The sequence below is a fragment of the Struthio camelus genome, chromosome 4 (assembly GCF_040807025.1).
Source record: "Struthio camelus isolate bStrCam1 chromosome 4, bStrCam1.hap1, whole genome shotgun sequence".
NCBI lineage: Eukaryota > Metazoa > Chordata > Aves > Struthioniformes > Struthionidae > Struthio > Struthio camelus.
Genome location: NC_090945.1, coordinates 10,452,491 through 10,474,095, shown reverse-complemented (window position 1 = coordinate 10,474,095; position 21,605 = coordinate 10,452,491). Strand labels below are relative to the sequence as shown.

The 21,605-nt window shown below is 40.0% G+C and overlaps 1 protein-coding gene across 6 annotated transcripts in view; it reads right to left on the bottom strand.

The window, feature by feature from the left end:
- Nucleotides 1–21,605, bottom strand: part of ARHGAP24 (Rho GTPase activating protein 24) — a 256,751-nt gene that overhangs the window by 217,349 nt on the left and 17,797 nt on the right. Inside the window, exon 1 of one of the 6 annotated variants that reach the window (XM_068941408.1) lies at nt 19,200–19,251. The exons of the other annotated variants lie outside the window; for them this stretch is intronic. Coding sequence (XP_068797509.1) covers nt 19,200–19,236 — 37 coding nt within the window. The 5' untranslated portion in view covers nt 19,237–19,251. Of the gene's footprint in view, nt 1–19,199; nt 19,252–21,605 lie in introns of those variants that run through there. 6 annotated transcript variants of the gene reach the window in all.

Sequence of the window (21,605 nt, the reverse complement as noted above, 5' to 3'; positions counted from 1 at the left end):
TTTAAGTTTGTGCAGGTATTGGCAAAATACCAACTCTAAGATGACCACACCACAGTCTACTTTGAGGACTTAAATTCTAGCTATGCACAAGCAAGCTTTAGCCTTTAGCAGTAAAGGGAGAGAGTTGGTACAACATGAGATTTACAGAAGGGTTTCAAGTGTGTGCTGCACAGCAGGAAGAATTTTTACTACAGGTGGAATTTTCACTTGTGAGCAAAAGCTATTGCTTTAGATTCGTTACCAGCCTAACTTGTTCCTAAACACAGGCTCAACTTCTTTTTTTTTTTTTTTTTTTTTTAAAATGTTCCTTGATCTGTACAGCAGGTGCAAACAACTTACAGATGCCTTAAAACACAATGCTCAGCCCTGCCTACCTTTGAACGGGTCAAATAAAATAGTAGGAAAAAAACAGATCAAGGATGAATCCAATGGTGTCAAAAACTGGCCTTTATAAAGTTATGTCCATGATGCAACATCTTCAGGCTGCGCAGGTCTGGGTGCATCCAGAAAACAGATTAGTTATTTAAAGAGCCTAGTACAATGTTATGACAGTTAATTTATACTTTTTTCCTTTACAGAGTTTAGATAAATTCATTTTCATAAAGAATATGTATGAAAGAATACACAGCCTAACATGTCATTTTCTCAGATGTGCCCCTCTATCAAACTCATGGCCCAGCTGGTTAAATACAAATAGGTATCTGTAGCTAATATAGCTCTAAAGAGCAGAAGTTGCTTTATTCATTGGCAAGATAGAAACATACTGGGATCCATTCCTGGCAAAATCTTAAAAGAACTAAGTTCGTGAAACAATTCCTCTTCACTCTTGGATTTTTTCCCCTCCCATAACAACAGGGCAAGAACAATCTTGCTAATCTGCTTTAGATTACAACACAGAACAGATGAGACTCTCTTTCAGGGTCTGAGCATCGAAAATCCTATACAGCCCATATTTTAAATGTATTAGATACTATGAGTGGCTGAAGAATAGAGAGAGTTGATTTTGAAGTTAAAAGCGGGGGACAGAGAGCAAAAGCAGCAAGAGACCTTGTACTTCATCAGATCTCTACAGATTGCCCCAAAGGATCTCCAAGCATGATACCAAGTGATGTTTCTGAGGGGACAAGAGGGGAGAAGAGGGGAGAAGAGAAGAAAAAAAGTCTTTGCTGTTCTTCATGAAGCAAAACACTGAAAATTTTCACTTGGAACAAGCCAAATTTGACATGAACCTTCTCATTTTCAGTAACTAGTACTAACAGAGGGAAAGGCCTGGGTTCATCTTCTGGATCCCCAAAACTGCTAGAGGATGAAAAGGAATGTACATGTTAAAACCCTTTCTACCATCCCTTTTAACCGTCTCCTCTCCTTTCTCTCCTCTCACTACACAATGTTTTTGTGGACTTAGCCTCTGACTTGCTCTTTTCCGCTCAAAATTGGCAAATTCGCATTTGCTTTGAAAACATTTCAGGGATGATCAAAATACTTCTCCAGTCATTTACTAGGCAATGATTTAGTTGCTTGCTCTTTGATCCTGCTCAACTGCATTGCTTCTGCTACACAGATACCCTTGTAGGTGATCCAAACACAACACCGGCACAGCTGTGCACCTGTCAAGTGTTCAGTCTAACAGGGACACACCTGGTTCAATGTGCAAACAGCAGAAAAATATAAAGGGTTGGGAGGGGGAAGGCAGTCATGAAAAAGTCCACCTGCCACTCATGCAGGCTGAGGTAATAAAACTTCTCTACCTTCTGTTCCTCCCCTTCCTAAATGAAACTGTACACTGTACAGAAAAAAGAAAATGCTCCTTTCCACATTATATGATTCTCCACATCGTATCCTTCTCCAAAGAGAAGGTACTTAACGAGCTAAAAATGAACAATTCTGGCAAAGACTTGTCCACTGTAGCCAGGGGACATTTTGATTTACTGCTCCTGTAACAAGAGTGACATTTACCAACATGCACGCTACACACAGATACACATATCAGAGTATTTTTCTGAAATAGACCTTTTCAGTGAAAAAGGAACCACTGAAAGAGGAGAAAAGACCACAGAAAAGTAACAGCCACAGACCCTCCATTTTAATGTGTTTTGCAATTCTGAAATGTTTAAGAGTTATTTTGTAGAATGAGATCTGAAAAAAGGATTCAAGGGAAGCATGTAACTTTCCTAGTGATGTTCACTCCAGACAAGTAATTCCACAAGACGCAACCAGAATACGAGCAGAGTAAAGAAACTGGCAGCCAAAGTACGACTGGCAGTTCTAGGGCCTGATCATTGTCTCTCCAAAGTCGAATACCATCATACGGCAAGGATAAGAGCCTGTCTAAGGAGATCCACTTGCGTCAGGGGGATGAACAAACCTAATGGTAAACTTAGTATGTTGGCCATCAACACGCACCCAGGACCCAACGCTATTATGTCACTGCACAGAAATTACAAGAGATGACTCAAAGTCTGAAGAACAAATGACAGCCAGCTTTCTCTCCAGAAGATAATGAGATAGTGACAGGAAAACAGGGAAAGTTGTCAGACAGCAACTTTCCTAAACTACTGAAGAAGCAAGACTTCTACAGGATCGTAAGTGAGCAACAATATAAACAAATAAGCAAATATTTATCATGGTTATCACTTTAAGCTGCTCTCTAGTAATAAATCTTTTTATCTGATGTACTGCCAAATTCATGTACAAGCTCAGCTACGCATAACAGTTTGAGAAGATGAACAGCCTAATTTTCGGACTGTTAAAGTAAAATTATGACCATGTACCTACCTGACCAAACTGCAGCTCGGACTTGACATTCCAAAGAAAATCCTCACCATTGTAAATACACCTTCTAATCCCAGATTTGAATTGTTTCACTTTCTGAACATATTTGCATCCTAGTATCGCCAAAGCTGATACACAGAACACTACATGGTATTTCACAGTATATGCTCAACATAAGGCAATGCAGTATTTAAATATAAAAAAAATCATGAAAGTCATAAATACCCAATAATGGTTACAGTTACATGAATCAGCATTTTCTGGTGGAAAACTATACCGGGAAGTTGACCAGCCCTCTTCAGGTCAACACTCAACTAAAACGTTGCACACCTCCTAGAAACAAGAATCAGAGAGTATGGAAAGGTGACAAATGAGCTTTAATGACTCCTTTTCTATGCACAGAGAACACTAGACTTCAATTTAGAACATATGTTGAGGGGAAGCTGATCACATCCCTGCATCACACTTCACATGGAGGATTAAGCTGCAACTTATCCTTTGAATTACTGAATAACGAAGCACAGAAGGTCTAAGCAAAAGAAGAAAACTGAGACGCTATCAAAGGAGCGTGCTTGATAGACTGAGGTCACTGCAAGATGGAGCAACAGCATTTCGTACAAGAACAAAGGCAGGCAGGCTTTTAGGTGTGTTCATCTAGGAGTGCCCTCAGAAGTGAATAGAAATACAAGTCCACCTATGAGGTCCTGACAACAAAAAAAAGAAATAGCAGAGAGACGGTTCAGATGGTATTCAAAACTCTTTTTGAAGTTCATGAAATTTAACATGCAACCTAACATTAACACACAGATTCTTCTTCTGGTTATGTCAGACGAAACCTGGATCCTCCAGACTGACGCCACTGTAAATGACAAATTTATGTGCTTACAAGATGAGGATGAGTTATGTTTTTAGTTACATCCTTGCAAATTTCCTAGATTTATTAGTGTTCTTTAGCCATAAACTGAATTTCCACAGCCAATTCAACCCCAGGTGGACCAAGCTGGAACTTCTAAGAGCAGTTTTACTCTGCTTAGAACAAAACGGTTCTCCCAGCCCTGCACACAAGCAGCAGCTCGTAATGAAAAAAAAAAAATCATACCTTGAAAGACAAGAGCATCAGAGTTGATAGACAAAAGATGGCTTAGACACACCTGGATGTGACCGAAGTCAAATATTTCAAATGTCACTTAGAATTCTTTCTCTGGCAAATATACATTATGCACAGCATGATCTAGTCCCAGGTGATCAGAATGGAAGGTTGAGGAGAAAGGGGGAAGAAAGGGCAAATTTCTGGAGGCAAAATACAAAAAGAAACTACAATATACAGCACAGCACACAACACAATGAAAAATAAAAAGCAGCTTTAAAAGGAACAGATTTCAAGCCATTAGTCCACAGTAAGACTGCCTTATCTTTATAAAGGCTCACTATTCGATTTTACTTCAGGTTTGTCCTGAAGAAAGGATGGACGCGAGGGGCTCTCACAGCAATGTCACGCTTTCTCAGTAACTATTATATCTGGGATATCCTGTAAAAAAAACACCTCACATCTAAGACTTTGGGAGCATTCACTTCATGGTCCAGATTTCTATAGGCATCTAACACTGGAGCAACCCCGCAGCAAACTTCTCCTCAAGGAAGCATCTTGACTCTTCAAAGCAAATTCTTAGCAAGCTGCCCTGACATCCCAGAAGAAAGGGCTTTAATAGGAGTAACTTGCAAGTGACTGAAAATTGACATTACTCAGACTTTGCCAAAGCTATTCTGGATTTTTCTCCTTTGCGTCCTAAAGGGGTGGTTGCCCTTGCATAGAAGGATACCTTTAAGATTAAAGAGATGATTTGACCCTCTCAAAAACTGTAAGAATGGCATATGACGGACAGAAAACAAACACAGAAGACAAAAAAATAAGCTACAGGAACAGAATAAGGTTCAGAGTGAAAAAATACAGTTTATCTCCTCTGATAAAAATAGCCTGAAAGGAACACAAAATAAATATAGGTCTCCTTCTGCATTACCATTTCCTAACAGTGGTGACATATATAACAAATTATTCACAAATTTACTCTCCAGTTCAGTATGGAAAAGAACACATCAGAAAAACATATCATCAGCTTGCTTTCTGGGTGTGATTTTTCTCCCCTGGAAAAAAAAAAAAACAAAGATAACTTGGAAGGCAATGAGAACAGAAGAACGAAGATGAGCAGTTGGCTGGACTCATGTCATGACAGCCAAGAAAGAATACAAAACCTTCCACAGATGTTTGAAGGGTGCAAACACAGAAGAAAAACAATAATTTAAGGGGGACTATGATAAACACAGGTTCACTAAGGTAAGCTAAGCAGGGGCTCAGGAAGTACATCAAGCGTCTCTGTTGGCAGCGAAATATACAGCAAAGTTACCTTCCCATACCTTGAGTAGCAAATACTCTTCCGTTTGGAGAACAAAAAGGAGAACTACCCCACCACTGTCCAGTAGCAGCCCTTAAGTCTTCAGTAAGGACCCCTCCTGCATTAAATCACTTCTTCAGAGCAGGAAGCACACGAACACCATTTGGCATTAGTTTAATTAGTTTCTCCGCGCTCTACCTTCATACAAGCAAGTAGTAAAAGATGACCGTCTGGATGGTATTCACACATCTTCATGCATCCTGATAACTACTATTCCATAAACTCAAGGCTTTTCATGATCACCATATAGATACATATAAATTGTGTACTCCGAAAACATGTTTATTTTACTGTTTAGCCAGATGTCTCAGGACTGCAACACTAAAAGCCAAAATTCTTCAACCAACTGTTCCAAATCTCCAGTGTTTTGAGGTGTCCAGGATTTCATGTCAGGCTCAAAACTTTAAATGTGGTTGAGTCGATGAAATTACAGTTCAACACATATTAGTATCAAAACACATAGTAGTACCCCTCACTGCTCATTATTTCTACTGTATTTGCAGAAAATCTGCCAGAAGTCAAAGACAGTAATACAGTCTTTCATACAACTACACTATCTACTCTTCACAGGTCAAAAACCAAGATTTAAGTATTCTAACTTAAATGTGAATGTGTGACAGACAAATTAGCAACAGTTGAGACATTAGCACCTTGGAACAGTTAAATTTTTATTCCATAAGCCACATGATTAATTGGCATAAAACTTCCCGCTCTCAATTTCTGAAGGCGTAGATTAATACAATCCAGTGGAATCACAGTTTCAAAACTGTGAAAATATATGCTATTTCACTCTCACTGTTGTGTGTGTGTTTTGGTTCCGTTACCCTGATGGTTGCTTTTTTATATTGCATTTTCTCAGCAATATTTTTTTCTGTATTTTTAATTGGATTTCAGGACACTTTGAACACGATACAGATGAAAACTTTTGTTTGAGGAAATATTTTATCAGCTACAAAAAGCCCATAGTAGATACATTCTGAGGTCATGAACCTGATCCCTCATGTGAGCAGGCTGCTTTACATTACCAGTAACGCTAAGGGCAATAATGACAGTAGACTAAGTCCAAAGGTAAAAATTTTTTTTTTTTTGAGAGAACGGTGCGTTAAACTGTATTGGTAAAACTGTATGGATTGCGGAGCTGCTGACACCAGCTTCTACAGCAGTCCCGCAAAACTAGCGACAAGAAGTCCAAAAAGCAAGATACATTAACAACCATACCTACCTAACCCCACACAGCAGAGCAGTTTCCTGCACAGCAGTTGCTGTATTTCCTAAGGTCGCTGATGATTCTGAAGACCTTTTCTGACAGCAAACACGGCACACACCAAAACGTATTACTACACAGAGAGGAGAGGATATCCTGAGTGGGAATGACCCATAGCTTTGACACACATGGAAAATGTGTTCACCTCAAACCTGTCCATGAAATTCTCATGGAACGCTCTCCTGTGTTGACCACGTGCCATGTACATTGTCTCACGGAATGCACAGAAAGAAATACTGCTCTGGTCCATTGCCACAGGGGCTGTGATGACCACCAGCTCTCAGGCAGCTTATAACCTCATGGGAGCTTGGAAGCTTCTTTCCTTTCTGCTGTTTCCAAAAGAAGGCTTTTTTGGTTTTTTGTTTGTTTTTAAATTTGCCAGCCCTGCATACACAGAGAAGGGCCAGTCAAAATCTGGCGCTCTGGAAGAATGATAAAAATGAGCTCCTATTAGAGCATATTTGTATTCAGCTGTCACAAAACCTTAAAAAAGTTCATTGCACTGTGATAACAAAAAAAAACGTTTTTGATGAACAGCTTTTCTATTTTAGCTGCAGAAAGCTACAGCAAAATTAGCATAACTAGGCAAAAAGCACAAATTATCCAAAAGCGTTTCACTGTGAATTAATTTATACTGAAAAATGACTGAATCATTCATAACACACATTGCAACTCAAAGCCTATTACATGGCTTTTAAAATATGGCAATATAAAGTGAGAACATAGAATTATGGATGGCCAACTGAAACGAGGAGGGACTCATTTTCCACATCACTCAAAAATAACTGGTAGCTTCCAAGTTCAGCAACTCACCATTGGACAATTTACAAGCCACTGCGATCACTCAAGATCATTTGTGATCACTCATTTAACATCTCCACCTGTCCTCCTTCAATTACTCCAATACAAACAGCATTTTGGTAAACTGTCAGCCTGAACAATTCAACAAAACATTCTTGAATTCTATAGCCAGATAAAGTCTAGATTTTCGCTTGGCTGCATTTGACAGTTACGAACAATAACACGATACCACGTCTGTTTCCCGGTTGACTTTTTCTCGCAAGCGTTCACTTAAGCGTTGTTCACGTTTAGTGTTTCCTTTCCACAAATGCCTTAGAGAGAAAGTTTAACAGCTGTGCAAAGGCACACATTTCTGCTAGCAAATGACATAAAGCATGGCTATTAACAAGCAGCGAACACACTGAAGAAATGGCAGCTTGGGTAAATTGAAAGCCCGGAGAGCAACGCAACTCTTAGTTTTCCACCACGGAGATCTTTTTCAGCTCTGCAAATTACATCGTTCCATCTAAATTACTCATCTGCACGGACAAGGAGAATAAATACTGTGTTTTAAAACACGGTTTAACAGTACTTCACAAGGAGGCATAGCTTCAGGGCAGGCCAGAAATGTCTTTAATTTTTCCTATCACATACTTTCCACGTTACACAGTCCTTTTTCAGCAGAGAAGTCTGCAGATCCTCAATCAATAGATGATTTTGCAATTACGTTCACTTACCTCACCGCAAATCAGGGTTATCCCACAAAATTTGCTGGGACCAAGCTAACATAGCACAACACAGAACAGAGAGTGACAAAAGGAAAAGCTCCAGAAAAGAAACTCAAAATCTATTCATTGAACACTGGAAGACGTTAGAACTAGAAAGTTGCATAATATTGGGTACTCTATAATGAAATATTTCATGATAGCAAATAGAGCAGCACATATCTCAAAGTTCTGCTCGTGAGCTATTGAAATGCTGTCAAGGTAAACAAAGAAAATTATAATCAAATCATCAGGCCAAAGTTAAGGCAGGCCTCCCTGGATACCATCAACAGATACTGGCAGCAATGGGTCTGAGGCTATGCTTTCAGGACCTCTGCAACGAAGTAGTTCTGATATTCCATAAAGAAAAGAAAGAACATGGAAAGAAAACCGCTGCCTCCTTGTCCGAACAATACCTGTTTACCAAGCAACTGCACCCCTACCCTATTTACACGTATTAGTGTTAAGACCAGGGTTCTCCCCTCATACCACCACCGCTTCCTGAAGTACTCCTCCACAGTACTGTTAAATTAGTATGCCTGATAGATAACAGTTACATTGCAAGCACGAACAGTTAGTTGAAGAAGGGCAAACAACCTGCTTGCTACACTGCCATGAGTCGGAAACGGAACTTTCTTGTTATCAGTAAGCCTACTGATTCTCACGCAGCAAATAGTCATTTTGAGATCATTACAATCATACTGACGTGGTGAGGAGCTGCTGGTTTTTAACCCTACCGATTGTTATATTCATTTCCTTGATAAAAAATAACGTGGTATAGACAGAGTGGCCTAGTGTTTTCTGATATACGTAAAAAGCAAGCAAAGCCACTGCCATTTATAACCATTCTCCTAAGGTGATCAGAAACTGCTCCATTGCCTCTTAGCTTTCTGCACAGGTGATTCATTTTGTCTAGGTGACTGACTTGCCACCACGACTTGGAACACTAAGCAGCAAAACCATCTCTGAATGTAACACTAAATACTTCATTCCTTTTATATATCATGAAATCCAGATATGGCCACGTATGTGGTGTTTCACGAGGCAACTGGGACACTCAGTAGGCAAATGTTTAATCTAAATTAATTTAGATTTCAAAGGCCAAATGATCCGAGACTCTCCCTGACACTCTTTTTAAGTTTTATGGCACACTTGTCTGCATGCTTGCAAGTATTCAACCTGGATTTCTACAGGACTGTACATCTAATGATCCTCTTTGTCTTGAATTCACCTGTTTGCCTACTCAGAGTGAAAGGAACAAAAAAAGCAATTATATTTTATCATTACACCATGTGCTATGAAGATGTCCAATTTTCTAAATGTAAGTGCTACTATGTGCAAAACCATAGTAACCCTCCATTTACTCAAATCCAGTTTAACACAGCAGGCAGCTCTGACTGGAACTAACAACTACATCAAGAAATAGTTTCCTCCGTTAACAGTCTGCTTCAAAAAAGGTCCACGCCTGTTGCAGCCTCAAAGGCCTCAGATTACTCTCTTCTCTCTGGCATATTTCCCACAGGACAAATCCTGTAACTTCTGCACCTTCATTTACTGTTTCACAAAACATGAGTTCATCGATCATCTTAACGTTACAATGGAGCCTTTAATGAAAGGCGCTACTTGATAGTAAAGCACTATTTGCTGTTCATTTCAAATATAATTTAAGTCACTGGAACTATCCATTTTATTATGCTCTATGATTGTCTTTTAAATGAGGTCAGTAAAAACACAGTCATTGAAAAACCAAAGAACAACAAAAACTAAATCATAAATCAAACAGGAATTTTGCTCTGGGTGCTTTTTTCCCTGGAGGCTGATTGCGTTCTGTCTCAGCACCACCATCTTAGTCTTTAGTAATGTTCTGATGAAAACTTTGTCAAAGGCAATACACTTCACAATTCCTTTCAGCAAAATCCCCCCTTTTATTCTCAAAGAGTTGTTTCAACACCACCAAAATACCACAAGTTCCAGTTTAAAGGAACTCTGAAGAGCTCTGTAAAATGTTCATAGACCAGTTAAGAGGAAGAAGTTACAGGACCACGTCACCATTTCCACGGTACTTACTTTTTCCTACCTTATTAGCTTTGAAAATTCTAAAAATGACAGACTAGCCAAGAAACACACAAATAACAAGAGCTTCTTTCTGCGCTCTTTTCAGTCATTAAGTCTCAGATAAAAACTACTTGCTCAAATCAGTTTCCAAGCTATGTGTCTTGGCACCCAAGCTCAAAACTGGAACAGCAATTCAAACCTCCTTACTTTTAAACATATCCCAACTCAAAAGCTTTCTAACTGGCCTGTTTGGTTCTGTGATTTATTTCTTGACATTTCCAATAAGTTCACATTTTCCTTGAAGAGATAGGACTTGAATCCCTTCATTGCTAGCCAGCTATGCCAAGGATCTTCCACGCGCTCCTACAAACATCGCAGAACATCTAGGTTTTCCAGACCTCCAGTTGCTCTCACAGCTTGTGTCTTCTTTTCAAGTTTTCATCCTAGTTTAACCGTGGGCATTTACACTAATCCAAAAATGGCCTTGCTACCACCAGTTCCACACTTTTAATATTTTCCCAGTTATCATCTCAAAGGCTACAAGTATCCTTTCAGCTGCACTGTTATACCACAGCCAGTATACAATGAAGGACTACCATCACGCTCTTCTCTGTTTCAGAGGTACTCTTAGCAGAAGAGGGTGCCAGCACCATTCTACAGAGATGTCACCCATGTGAATTCACTACCGACAGAGAAAAAAAAAGTTTTTTTTATCCGGGGTAGCACAGGCACACTGCTACCACAGGAATTAACAGAATACCTTCATCTTCAAAGTGGACCCACCACTATTACTCACTTTGCTATTTTTGATATTTCACAGTATTCCGCATTCTTTTTCCCTAGCTTCAGAAGCACATGTTCTTTCCCTAGGTTATTACTGCAGCTACTCTTGGCCACCCCCCCTTGACATCCTTGACTAACAACACGCAACAGTACTGACGCCATCATTTGTTCATGTAAAGTTTCCTGTACCAATTGCCCAGGGAATGCTTCTGTGGAAAAAAAAAAGAGGGCCAACGAGAAAGAGGTGGAAGCAAATTGAACACGGTAGTTTGAGAAGGCAGAGTAACATCCTTACTCATTCTACCAACATACATATGTGAGCACCAAACGGAAACATGAAAGAACCAAGGGCTGAGGCTGCCAGTAATCTCCATGTACAGAGAGATTTTAGACATGCCTACTATTTGGCTTCTATCCTTCTAGGCACTTCCCTAATACCTTTTATTATTCTCAAGGCAAGAGTAGCCTTTTTGCTGCTTAAAATCATGAAAAGGCAGATCCCAGAAGATATTTAAGAACACAAACAAAAAACTGAAACAATGATATAACAGAAGACCTACTCTAGCTGACCCATTTATCTATACTCAGATGCACTGGAATGGATAAATCCAAGACTTGCAGCAGCAGCCACTGCAGCTCAGTTTCTAAACAGGTAACTTCTACAAAGATGGAAGAGGAAATGCTGACAAGAAAACTTCACCTATAGTCTCCCAAGATTATGCTTAAATCTGATCAGGAGGTTTCTCCACAGATGGAGCAAGAGCTGATAAGTGGATGAGCGGTTCTTTCTGCAAAGTCCAGACAACCTCGTTGCTCATCATCTCAGTAATTCAAGTCTTCCTTCAGCAGGAGCTTTGGATAATGGTCCATGTTTTCTCTAAGCATGCCATAGCTGTAAAAATGGGGAGAAACTGTTCGTTCTTCACGCAAAACCAGTTTCTTTCCTCATCTTATCTGCCTTTCCATCCCAGGCTTTTATCACTTACAGAACTGAAATGAAACTGTAAAACAAAAATTGTCTTTCAGTACATAAAAGATAGAGGAGCTGCACACCAAGCTTATTAAAGACGAGGACTTCATAAAGGTCAGTAACATGCAAGAACAGCTTTCCACGATAAAAAGGTATAAATTTTATAGAAAGCTATGACAGGACATGAGTAATTCAAAGCTATATCGACTAAGATACATACAAACCATATCCCACAGTGGAGCTTTGATCCCTAGCTAGGGAATAAAGGGGCAATGCGGCTATGCATCAGTAGGCACGTGACATCATACTCAAGTTAGACCTCTGATTTTAAGATAACATAGCAGAGAAAAATGAAAGGCCCACTCATCTGTCATACACAGAGTAGTTCATCACGTGGCTCCTTCAAGATTCAGAAACAAATGCTGAATTTTCTCCAAAAGAATAAGGAACATTCCCAGGGCAGGGGAGGCGAACCACCACATTCAGCAAGAGCTAAGAAAAAAATGCCTCACAGCTATAATACTCTTCTTTCTCCAAAGTGCCATGGTGCATAGAGTTGCCTTAGACACTTTATGGCATTAAACAAAAAAAAAAAAAAAAGAAAAGAAAACCCACACAAAAACCACCACACAAAAAGGCCTCAGGCATTCAATTTTGGCCTCACCTGCACAATGCAGCTATAAAACTGAGAAGGGAGTTCAGCTCCTTAATGACATACCATGCAGTTCTAAAAAGATGACCAGAGTTACTGGAGAAAGTTATTTTCCCCTCACAGGACACAAAAGGCTTGCAGCCCAGGTGCATGTTTCGAGCAGAGTCACCAACTGTTACAAAAGCTTCTGCATAGACTCTTCCTTTCACCTGCCACAAGGCTGGGGGCTTGTTGCAAAGCCCAGCAGCTCAAAGCTGCCCTTGTCAGAAAAGGGACAAACAGGTCCATTTTCAAGACAGCAGCCTATCATCTTCTGGCAGAAGGAGCCTTAATGAGGTCTAAGGGAGAGCTAAATAACAGGTGAAAGCTTTCAATGAACTCCAGGCCAAAAAGTAAAAAAAAAAACAACTAGCCAGCTGAGAAATAATTAGCTCCTCATGCCCATTTCCCACACCTATCATCACAACCCAACTGCCCTGTCTACAATTTCCCAGTTTAAGTAGAAAAGGATCTATTCCCCGATACCCCTATCAGACCACCCAGCACCTCACAAATATCTGCCTCTTTTTCAGAGTCTCAAAAAATAAATTAAAATACCACAAATGCACATCCTATGAAATCCATCAGTAGCACTGCTTGCAGCCCATTATTCCGGTTTCTCCCTTACCAGTGTAGTAGCATGACCTTTTCTTTATTCTTTCATTGTCCTGGGTTCATTCAGCATTCAGTGTAATAGCACAAGGTAGAAATGAATTTGTTTACTGTGTATTCCCATCAGGTATTACACAGTAATTTATCACTGCTGACTGAACACTTAAGATAGGAAATACTTACCGCATAGACATAACAACAGTATATCTCTCTGGAAGATGCCATTTTATGTTACTCCCTATGAAAATAAAGAACAGTAAAACTCACATTTCACAGCCTTCCTGTTCATGCTGGGACATGAAGATCTCCGCAGCAGTGTCCCAGGAGTGACACCACCGAATAACATGCAAACGTCCGAACGGAGTCTCAGCATTTAAGATTTTCCTTCTAGCAGAGAATCACCCCCATGCTGAACTCCTGTTCCACCCTTTTCCAATTGCCAAGAAGAGGTATCAGGAGCTGCGTAAGCCTGCATTGTATGGCACTGCTATACGAAGGCTTAATCTCATTAAATGATAGTCTTGACACTGATCGTGCCATGTGGTACGCACTCAACTAGCTGCTTTCATCCTTTCCTGGCGCCAGCAGAGAGCACCGACAGCTTTGCGAGCCCAGGCTGATGACAGGAGTGCAAGAGGTACACATGGGAATTCAGCACATACTAAACAGGAGAGGACTCAAAAGCCAACCATGAGATACTCTTAAGCACTCTGCTTAAGGAGCCATGCCAGACTCCCCAATTTATGCAGTTTCAGCACACCTGCCCCCTGCTCCCTCCCAAGAGCTTCCTTCTCTCCTTATACCTTGCAGAAGGCAGAGGCTGAGCGACTAACATGGCTACTCCCATACTAAGTCCCAGAGACTACTACAACAGGCAGCATGAGGAATTGTTACTGTATGTGATAAAGTCTACCAGTAACAGATAGATTACAGCTCAAATGATTATGGGAATTGAGCAGGGTGGGTTTTTGTTTTTGTTTGCTTTTAAAAACCACCATCAATGCTAGCACCTAGTAAGCTCATCAGGATTAGCGAAGTTATCAGAAATATCAAAGAAATTATTTAATGGTCGACTCACTAAACTACAGAATTGTGACAAGAAAAAAAAAAAAAGAAAGTCCTATCAAGCATAAGAGATAAATTTGTTGAGGATTATATTCTCAGACACACCATTTAATACACACCAAATATTGCTATGGTTAGGGATTAGTCTGCCTTTTACATCTGTCTACAGCACACACACTGAATAGCCAGGATAAGAAAGGACCTCACGATTCATGGAAGTTAGTTTCTGAAACCACAGTGGAACCTGCCACAGAGTCACTTTCAGAACCTGAACAAGCACCACCTGAACAACAATTTTATATTTCCCCCTCCATCCTCACCCCAGCAGTTCAAGGCTATCCATGTACTCTCTTACTCTGTTAGAAAGACTTTGTTTCATTCCAACATTATTCACGGCCAGTCTAAACTGATTTACTCGCAGAGTATCACCTAAAATAGTTCTGCCCCCTCTCCAACGTTTGCCCGCCTCATATATTTATGAACAGAGATTATGGCTGCTCTCCTATTTTCACTAGATATACACAAACCAAGACAGTTCTGATCTTGTTTTACAGAAGACAACTACAGTATGTCAGAGTACTCTAAACACTAGCCATCATATATATACCAGGTTATAAGGATAAAGCAATAATGCAAAGGCATCAGTTCTCTTTTGCCTTCAAATAAATATTTTTGGACATTTTCGTTATTCAGAAACACTGCTTATAACACTTCCTTCTCAGCTTCTTGCTGCTCACATAGTTGTGTCGCCCGAAAGAGGAACCTAACAAAGTATGCTGGCATACTGTCATAGATCTCTGTTTATACAAATCTATGTGCTTTAAATATCATTTATCATGCATTTATCATGCTCTGGAGGATGAAGTGACATGACTCCATGGCAAGTGCTGTACTCCCCTGGGAGGAGGAGGAACTTCAGCTACATGCTGGATGAAATAACAGTTAATGATTCTTCTCTATCTCCAAGGATTGAACCACTATTTAACATATAAAGTCTTAATAGCTTCATGTTTTATAGGTGCATTCTCTGATTTGTGCTCTTGCTCAGAGTGTAAGGATACAAACCACTGAACTAGTTGAGAATCACAATCCCTTCTTTGCCTTAGGGTGTTTTTGGTTTTAGACATTCAGGGCTCAAAATTTCTTTTTTTCCTTCCTTTCCCCCCCCCCTTCCTTAATCTAACTCTGTAATTGCTAGAAATAAAATGAAGCTGAAATTCTTGCATTCCACTACTTCAAGAGCTGGGGCTTAAAGCTACTGAAATCTTACGATACTGGAGACTGACATCATAAAAGCTGTAAGATTTCCCCTACAGCCCGCACACGCCTAAGTTTTATTTTCTCACAGAGGTAACTTTCTGCTCTCCCAATTTTGTAGTGTTTGGGAACACACAGCACTCCATTACATAACACAGTAATCAGAGAGTAACCATTAAATATTGACAGCCATATTTCAATTAATTCATTTACTTTTGAAGTACATTCACCTCACTCCACAGAAAACAGCACCTTCAAGACTTCAGATTACCCTATGTTGTAATTTTTTGTCCCCCTCCCTCCCCGCACAAAAAACAGTGCGCAGCACTGCAAATAAACCTGCCTTGCGTTGGGTGCTATTTGCTATAGATATGAACAAAACTAGCCCTCATTCTTGCAACCAGTCACTCATGTGCGTTTCGAAGAATAGGGACTTTGCTACTACGTTTTGATCCTGAAACCTTTTTGGCCACACTGCAAACAGAACTCTTCAACTGTCCGAATACGCTTTTGGACCTGGGTTTTTCCCCATTAACTTCTAAACACAGTAAATTTTACAGAAAAGTTACTGAGACTGAAGTGAGAAAGCAATCCCATTGATTAAGATCCCAAACAACTGTAATGACACTTGAAAGCACAAAGCCCATTTGCAAAGCATCCTATAGCTCATATCCCATCTCATTTACCTCTGCTAAATACAAACCCTAAACAAGCTTTGAACCTGCAAACGTAATTAAGAACTCAGTCCTAAAAACAAAAAAATAAAAAATAATAAAAAATAAAAAATAATAAATAATAAAAATATAAATAAAAATAATAAAAAATAAAAAATAAACAAAAAAACAAAAAAACAAAAAAAAACCCACCAAAAATAAAAATAATAAGAAAATAAAAAATAAAAAAAATAAAAAAAAAATAGGCCCTTCACTACCTTTAAATTACAGGACATTGCATGTTTTCTTTCTCCAGTCAGGTCGCCTAACATTTTTCCCTCAGTTAGCTTGCTTCTTACAAAAAATAGAAAAAAGAAAAAGAGAAAAGAAAAAAAAATCCGTGGGAACAGCTGCACAAATATTTTAACTGCCAAAGATAAAGTTTCTTTGCAGTGTCCAGAATTTTTTGTTTTGCAAAACCACTTTACAGTACATAACCACAGTGACTATCCATGCATGATTTTGATCTCATTCCCAGATGAGAGGTAAAAGCTTAACTCAAGCCCACCAGAAAAATACACACATACAAAACAACAAGGCACCCAAACACTTCAAGGAACCGTCCTGAGGCTTCTACAAATAAAAGTTTATACAGCAAATAGGCTGTTTGCTCTGACTTCTTGTGGACAACCAAAATACTGGGGAAGGTAGCTTACTATTACAAGCTGACACGCAGCTGTTTTTTTCCTTCCTCTATCATCATCATCTCACATTTAACACCAACACTAAGACCACAAATTACATAGCATGCTTTCCAAGATAATTCTTGGGTAGTTAAGCAATGATATCATTAAAAATATATTTCCAGAAGCCTTTATTTATCCCCTAGATATATCTGCATTCATACACTTGTCTGAGCATTGCAGGGATCTACCTTCCAACAGGAAAATTTAGGAGAGAGTTTTACCCTGTTCTGAGCTATACATTAGTAAATGCCGTTTCTATTTCCTGGTTCCAGCCCAAGTAGGTCAGGTGAATATGATTAGCACTCTTATTACAATAATACGCTGAATTAAAATAGCCAGTCCTAAATACACATGATAACAGTGTTAAGTGTTAAGATCTTGAAACTACTGTAGCAATGCAAAGTTATTTAAAAGTTTGGGGGGTTATTTAGACACCCCTCCTCCCCAAAATACTGAAGTAACTATCAACCACTGTGGCTGAGAGGGCCAGTCCTCACATCCAGCTGATCCTTAGAGGAGGATTTGAAAAATGAGAAGCAAAGTGGATCATCTCATCTTCAGCATCTGCAACCTTTTTTTTTTTTTCCCCCCCTCAAGCAACTGAAGAGTGGCCATAAGCATACTTTAAATTTCCCTTGACCACAGGGCTCTCTCATTTGCTAAACAGTAATTTAGCATACCAGGATTACTGGAGCATAGCAGCACTTCAGTATAATCATTTTCCATCTCTACATCCCCTCTATGGTCTTCGTTGCCAAGTAGAATATTCAGGGAAAGAATTCCTACTTAGGTAAGCTCCAGCATGCTGACAACTGCCTCAGAAGATCTGCTCCACTTTTGAATTCATGTGACCAACTCATGTGATTCATTTTCTCAAACACTCAGTCTCTGTAGGCTGTGCCCACTCATCCCAACAGGACCACTTGGAAATGAGGTGATGATCTTGAAAATCAAAGGCAAAAATATTCATCAGAGCATGCTCTAAGTCACCAGCTCTTATCCTTCATAACACCCACACATTTCTGAAGGAAGAAAAGCAAACCTTCAAAAACAGCAAGGATCTACGCTAAACTTCATGTCTGCTATGGTCATTCAGTTCCTCATCATTCTGCCAGAAAGAGGCGGACAATTAGGTTATTCCATTTCCCCCATTTAACTTCCAAACGGACAGCTACAACGGGCCAAAGTCCTGTCAGCCTAGGATCCTGTGGCCAAAGTCAAACCCTCAGGCACAACCACAAGAACAAAGACAAGCGCATAACAATACTTGCAGCTAGCTACCCCTTAAATCTGGATTCTCCTTTTAGTAACCACAACATTTTGCTGCAAGCATTTCTACATATTAATTAGAATTAAGATGTAAATAAGGTGTACTGGCCTACCTCCCTACTTCTTTGAACCAGCTGCTATCACCTTTTGATACACCTTAACTGGCGTACTAGAGAAGAAAGGAAACAGTTCGCCTCTGTTCACCCTTGCCATGCCACTCATTAATGCAGCCTTCTCTGCTATGCTTCCCTCTCCGTCATCTCATATCCAGGCTCTCTTCCTGCTGGGCTTTTGCGTGCACAAAAAATGCTCCATGACCTTGACCATCCTGGTCACCTTTTTTTATTTTTTTTTTTTTTGAAAAAGCTTTTCCAGCTCAACTAAGCTGCAAACTACTCGCACTTTAGGGCAGAAAGATTCCTCTAGTGCCACACCTCTACCCTTCCTTACAGTTTTCTTTGCACAACAGAGGATGTGTTAGCTGAGGGAGGTAAAAGGAGCAGCAAGAAATGCAACTTAGGAAAAGCCAAAACGCTCCCCCAAGCCCTAGGTCCGGTGACTCTGGGAAGAACAAACTGGAAGGCTCCACTCTCTCTGCTAACGGAGCACTCTAGCTCCTTGTAAAACAGGGAAATAGCTGAAGCAACGCCCTGTAGCCAACATATTTTGGCCAGGACTACACAAATCCAGGAAAATGCATGTTTGGTTCTCAATTAGCAAGATCTGCAAGGATCTTCTACCCTTTTCAGTGCTTGTCTGCCTCCTGGACTTAGGAAAAATACGTTCTTCTCTTCTGTTCCACCTTTCACAACACTTCTTGTGGTCGTTGCATCTGGCAAGCCAAGAACACCAGTTTGGTCCAACTTTAAGCTGCTCTAACAGCACAGGCAAAGGTGGGGAAAAAGAACAGGAATAAAACATTTCTTACAAGTAACAGACATGAAAGATATTCAGCCACCTTCTTCACAAAAGAGCTACTATCCATAATTGCTGTTATACATAATTGCATAAGACCAAACAACAAGGATACGAAAGATATTTTGTGACAAGAAAACATATAAACGTTACCATGGAATTCAACATGTGTTGCTGAAGTTTGTTTCATCGAGCCACAGAGCACAAAAACAAACTAACCAATACTACAGTGAGCAACAGAAGTTGCTTAAAAAGCACCGAGCTAACCTGCTCCTTCAAGGCCTTTGGCATGGTGAAGCACCACATTTTGAGCAGGAAGGTCCAACAAAACAAGAGCTTGAAATGAAATGAAATGAAGGCAATGAAATGAATTGTAACAGTTAACAAGTAAGTCAGAAAGCAGAACTGTAACTTATCAAGTACCATGGTGCAGGTGGTCTTTAGTTTCAGAGGAAGGACCTTATTTCACGGTTTGGCCAATGAGCTGGAAGAAAAAAACAGCATCACAACTGAAAAACTGTTCAGGTGATACCAATAGTGGGGAAGTGGTCAATTACAACAAGAAGGGTGACTGACAGACAGCCATCTGTGCACCAGTCTGGGTGTTGCAGCTCAGCAGATGCACAAGTTGTGAAGAAGTGACAGTATCTGAGAACATCCATCTGGAAGAAAAACTCAGATCCTGTTCAACCGAACAGCTACATCTCTGGTACCTTCACTAGATAAGCACTAAGGAAAAAACCAACTGTGGTATAAAGGTCATTATGTCTCTGGATTTTACAGGATCTCACCTAAAACATCGACTTCAGTGTCTCTGCTCAGAAGTCCAGAAGCATTTTTGGAAAACTGGGAACAGTTTAAAGATGGCTGGAATAAAGAAACAACTGGAGATCATAACGAAGGAACTTAATCTTCTGGCTTTATAAAGAGGAGATAAAGAACAAGGCACTAACTCTAGACGGAGCAGAAGTCTGGGCAGCCAAAGCTGTGAAGACCTAATGAGAATTAGAGCTAACGAAGCCAGTAGTTAAAAACAGTCAACTTAAACAAGTAAAGCATATACTTTAAAACTGATGATAACTATGTAGGGAACACCTCACAGAGCACTGGGAGAAGAGTCAATCAATTGACTCTCTGTAAACAAAAAAGAATATTTTCCTAAAAGAAATGGTCTAGCTTATAACAGGAATTAAGTCAAGGATGTTTATGGTCCATTTTTACTTCATAATCAATTAGAAAAATAGAAAATTTATTTCTACCTTCCCTCTCGTCTTTAGGATCCACACTGTCACAGTCTCACAGTAAACAGGGAAATCGAAAAGAGGAAGAAAAGAGTTGGGAAACATACAAAGACACTGCAGAATAGGAAGAAGTTTCTCAGCACACTGTTCCTTACACCAGCATCAGCCACCTACAGCCTGGGTGCCACAGCGGGCCTATGGACAGAGCCTGGGGGTACCTATGGAAAGTGAAGAGCACAGAACGGCAACCTTGGGGAGGCACCAGCTATTGGCTGTCCTACTCTGAACGCAAGTAGCTTCCTCACACCATCAGGCTGCTTCTGGTAGTTCAGAGGCAGCCCCTCCTGGCTCCCACAGTACCATTTCCACCCAATGCCTCTCTCTCTTCCAGCCGCTCTAAGTTCAGCCTCGTTTGAATACATCTCCGCAGACGAAAGACTACATTTAACCGTCTCAAAGCAGGGCTTGTTGACGCCTGCTATGCTACTGACATACACAAACACTAATCTTTGAGATGCCCAGTATTTTCATGCCCTTTTGGAGGAGCGCTATAGAAGCGAGTCACTTTTTGAATTAGGGGAAAAAGAAAGAAATTTAATGAATAATTTCCCCTAAAAACAGTCAACAATTCTAAACAGTTGGAAAAGCTTGCATTCTTTAATGCTTTAATACAAATATAATCACTAGCAGTTTTTGCAGCCTTCCTGAGAGAAGGTGAAGCTGTCCTGGAAATTTACTCTCTGCTGTCATTTCAAGTTTCTGTCACTCCAAAGACAGATAGTGAAGGAACATGAGTTTCATAAAAACCTGCACGTTTCCTTAGAGTCCAGGAATATCGGCCACCTGCCCTACCTGGAGTCTTCAACGCTGCAGAAGGTCAAGTACCGTACAGTAAATGAAGAAAATATATACCAGACATTCTCCTTTTTTGGTATGTTTTTGTTCTTATATTTGAAGAAAAGGCACCATTCCTTTTCTTCCTACCTGAAAGCTAACATAGCTCATTCACCTGTAAAAGAGTTTATAACAAATGCTATCCTGGTACTGTAGTGAAAACGCTAATCTTGACCAGCAGTTTTTTCTGATTCATGTCTCCAAAATCACAAAACAATTAAAGCAGCTCCCTAACAGCTCCAGAAACAAAACATACTTCTGAAGGCCTTCAGGTCACAATAAACATCAAACAGCCTGCAGTAAGGACAGCTAAAGGTAGTAGGATGCAAACTGCTTTGAGCTAACCACCATGAATTACAACTCCCACTTTTTTCTGGACTTAAGTTTAAAACGTACATATTGAATCAAGCAACAAAAGATGAAA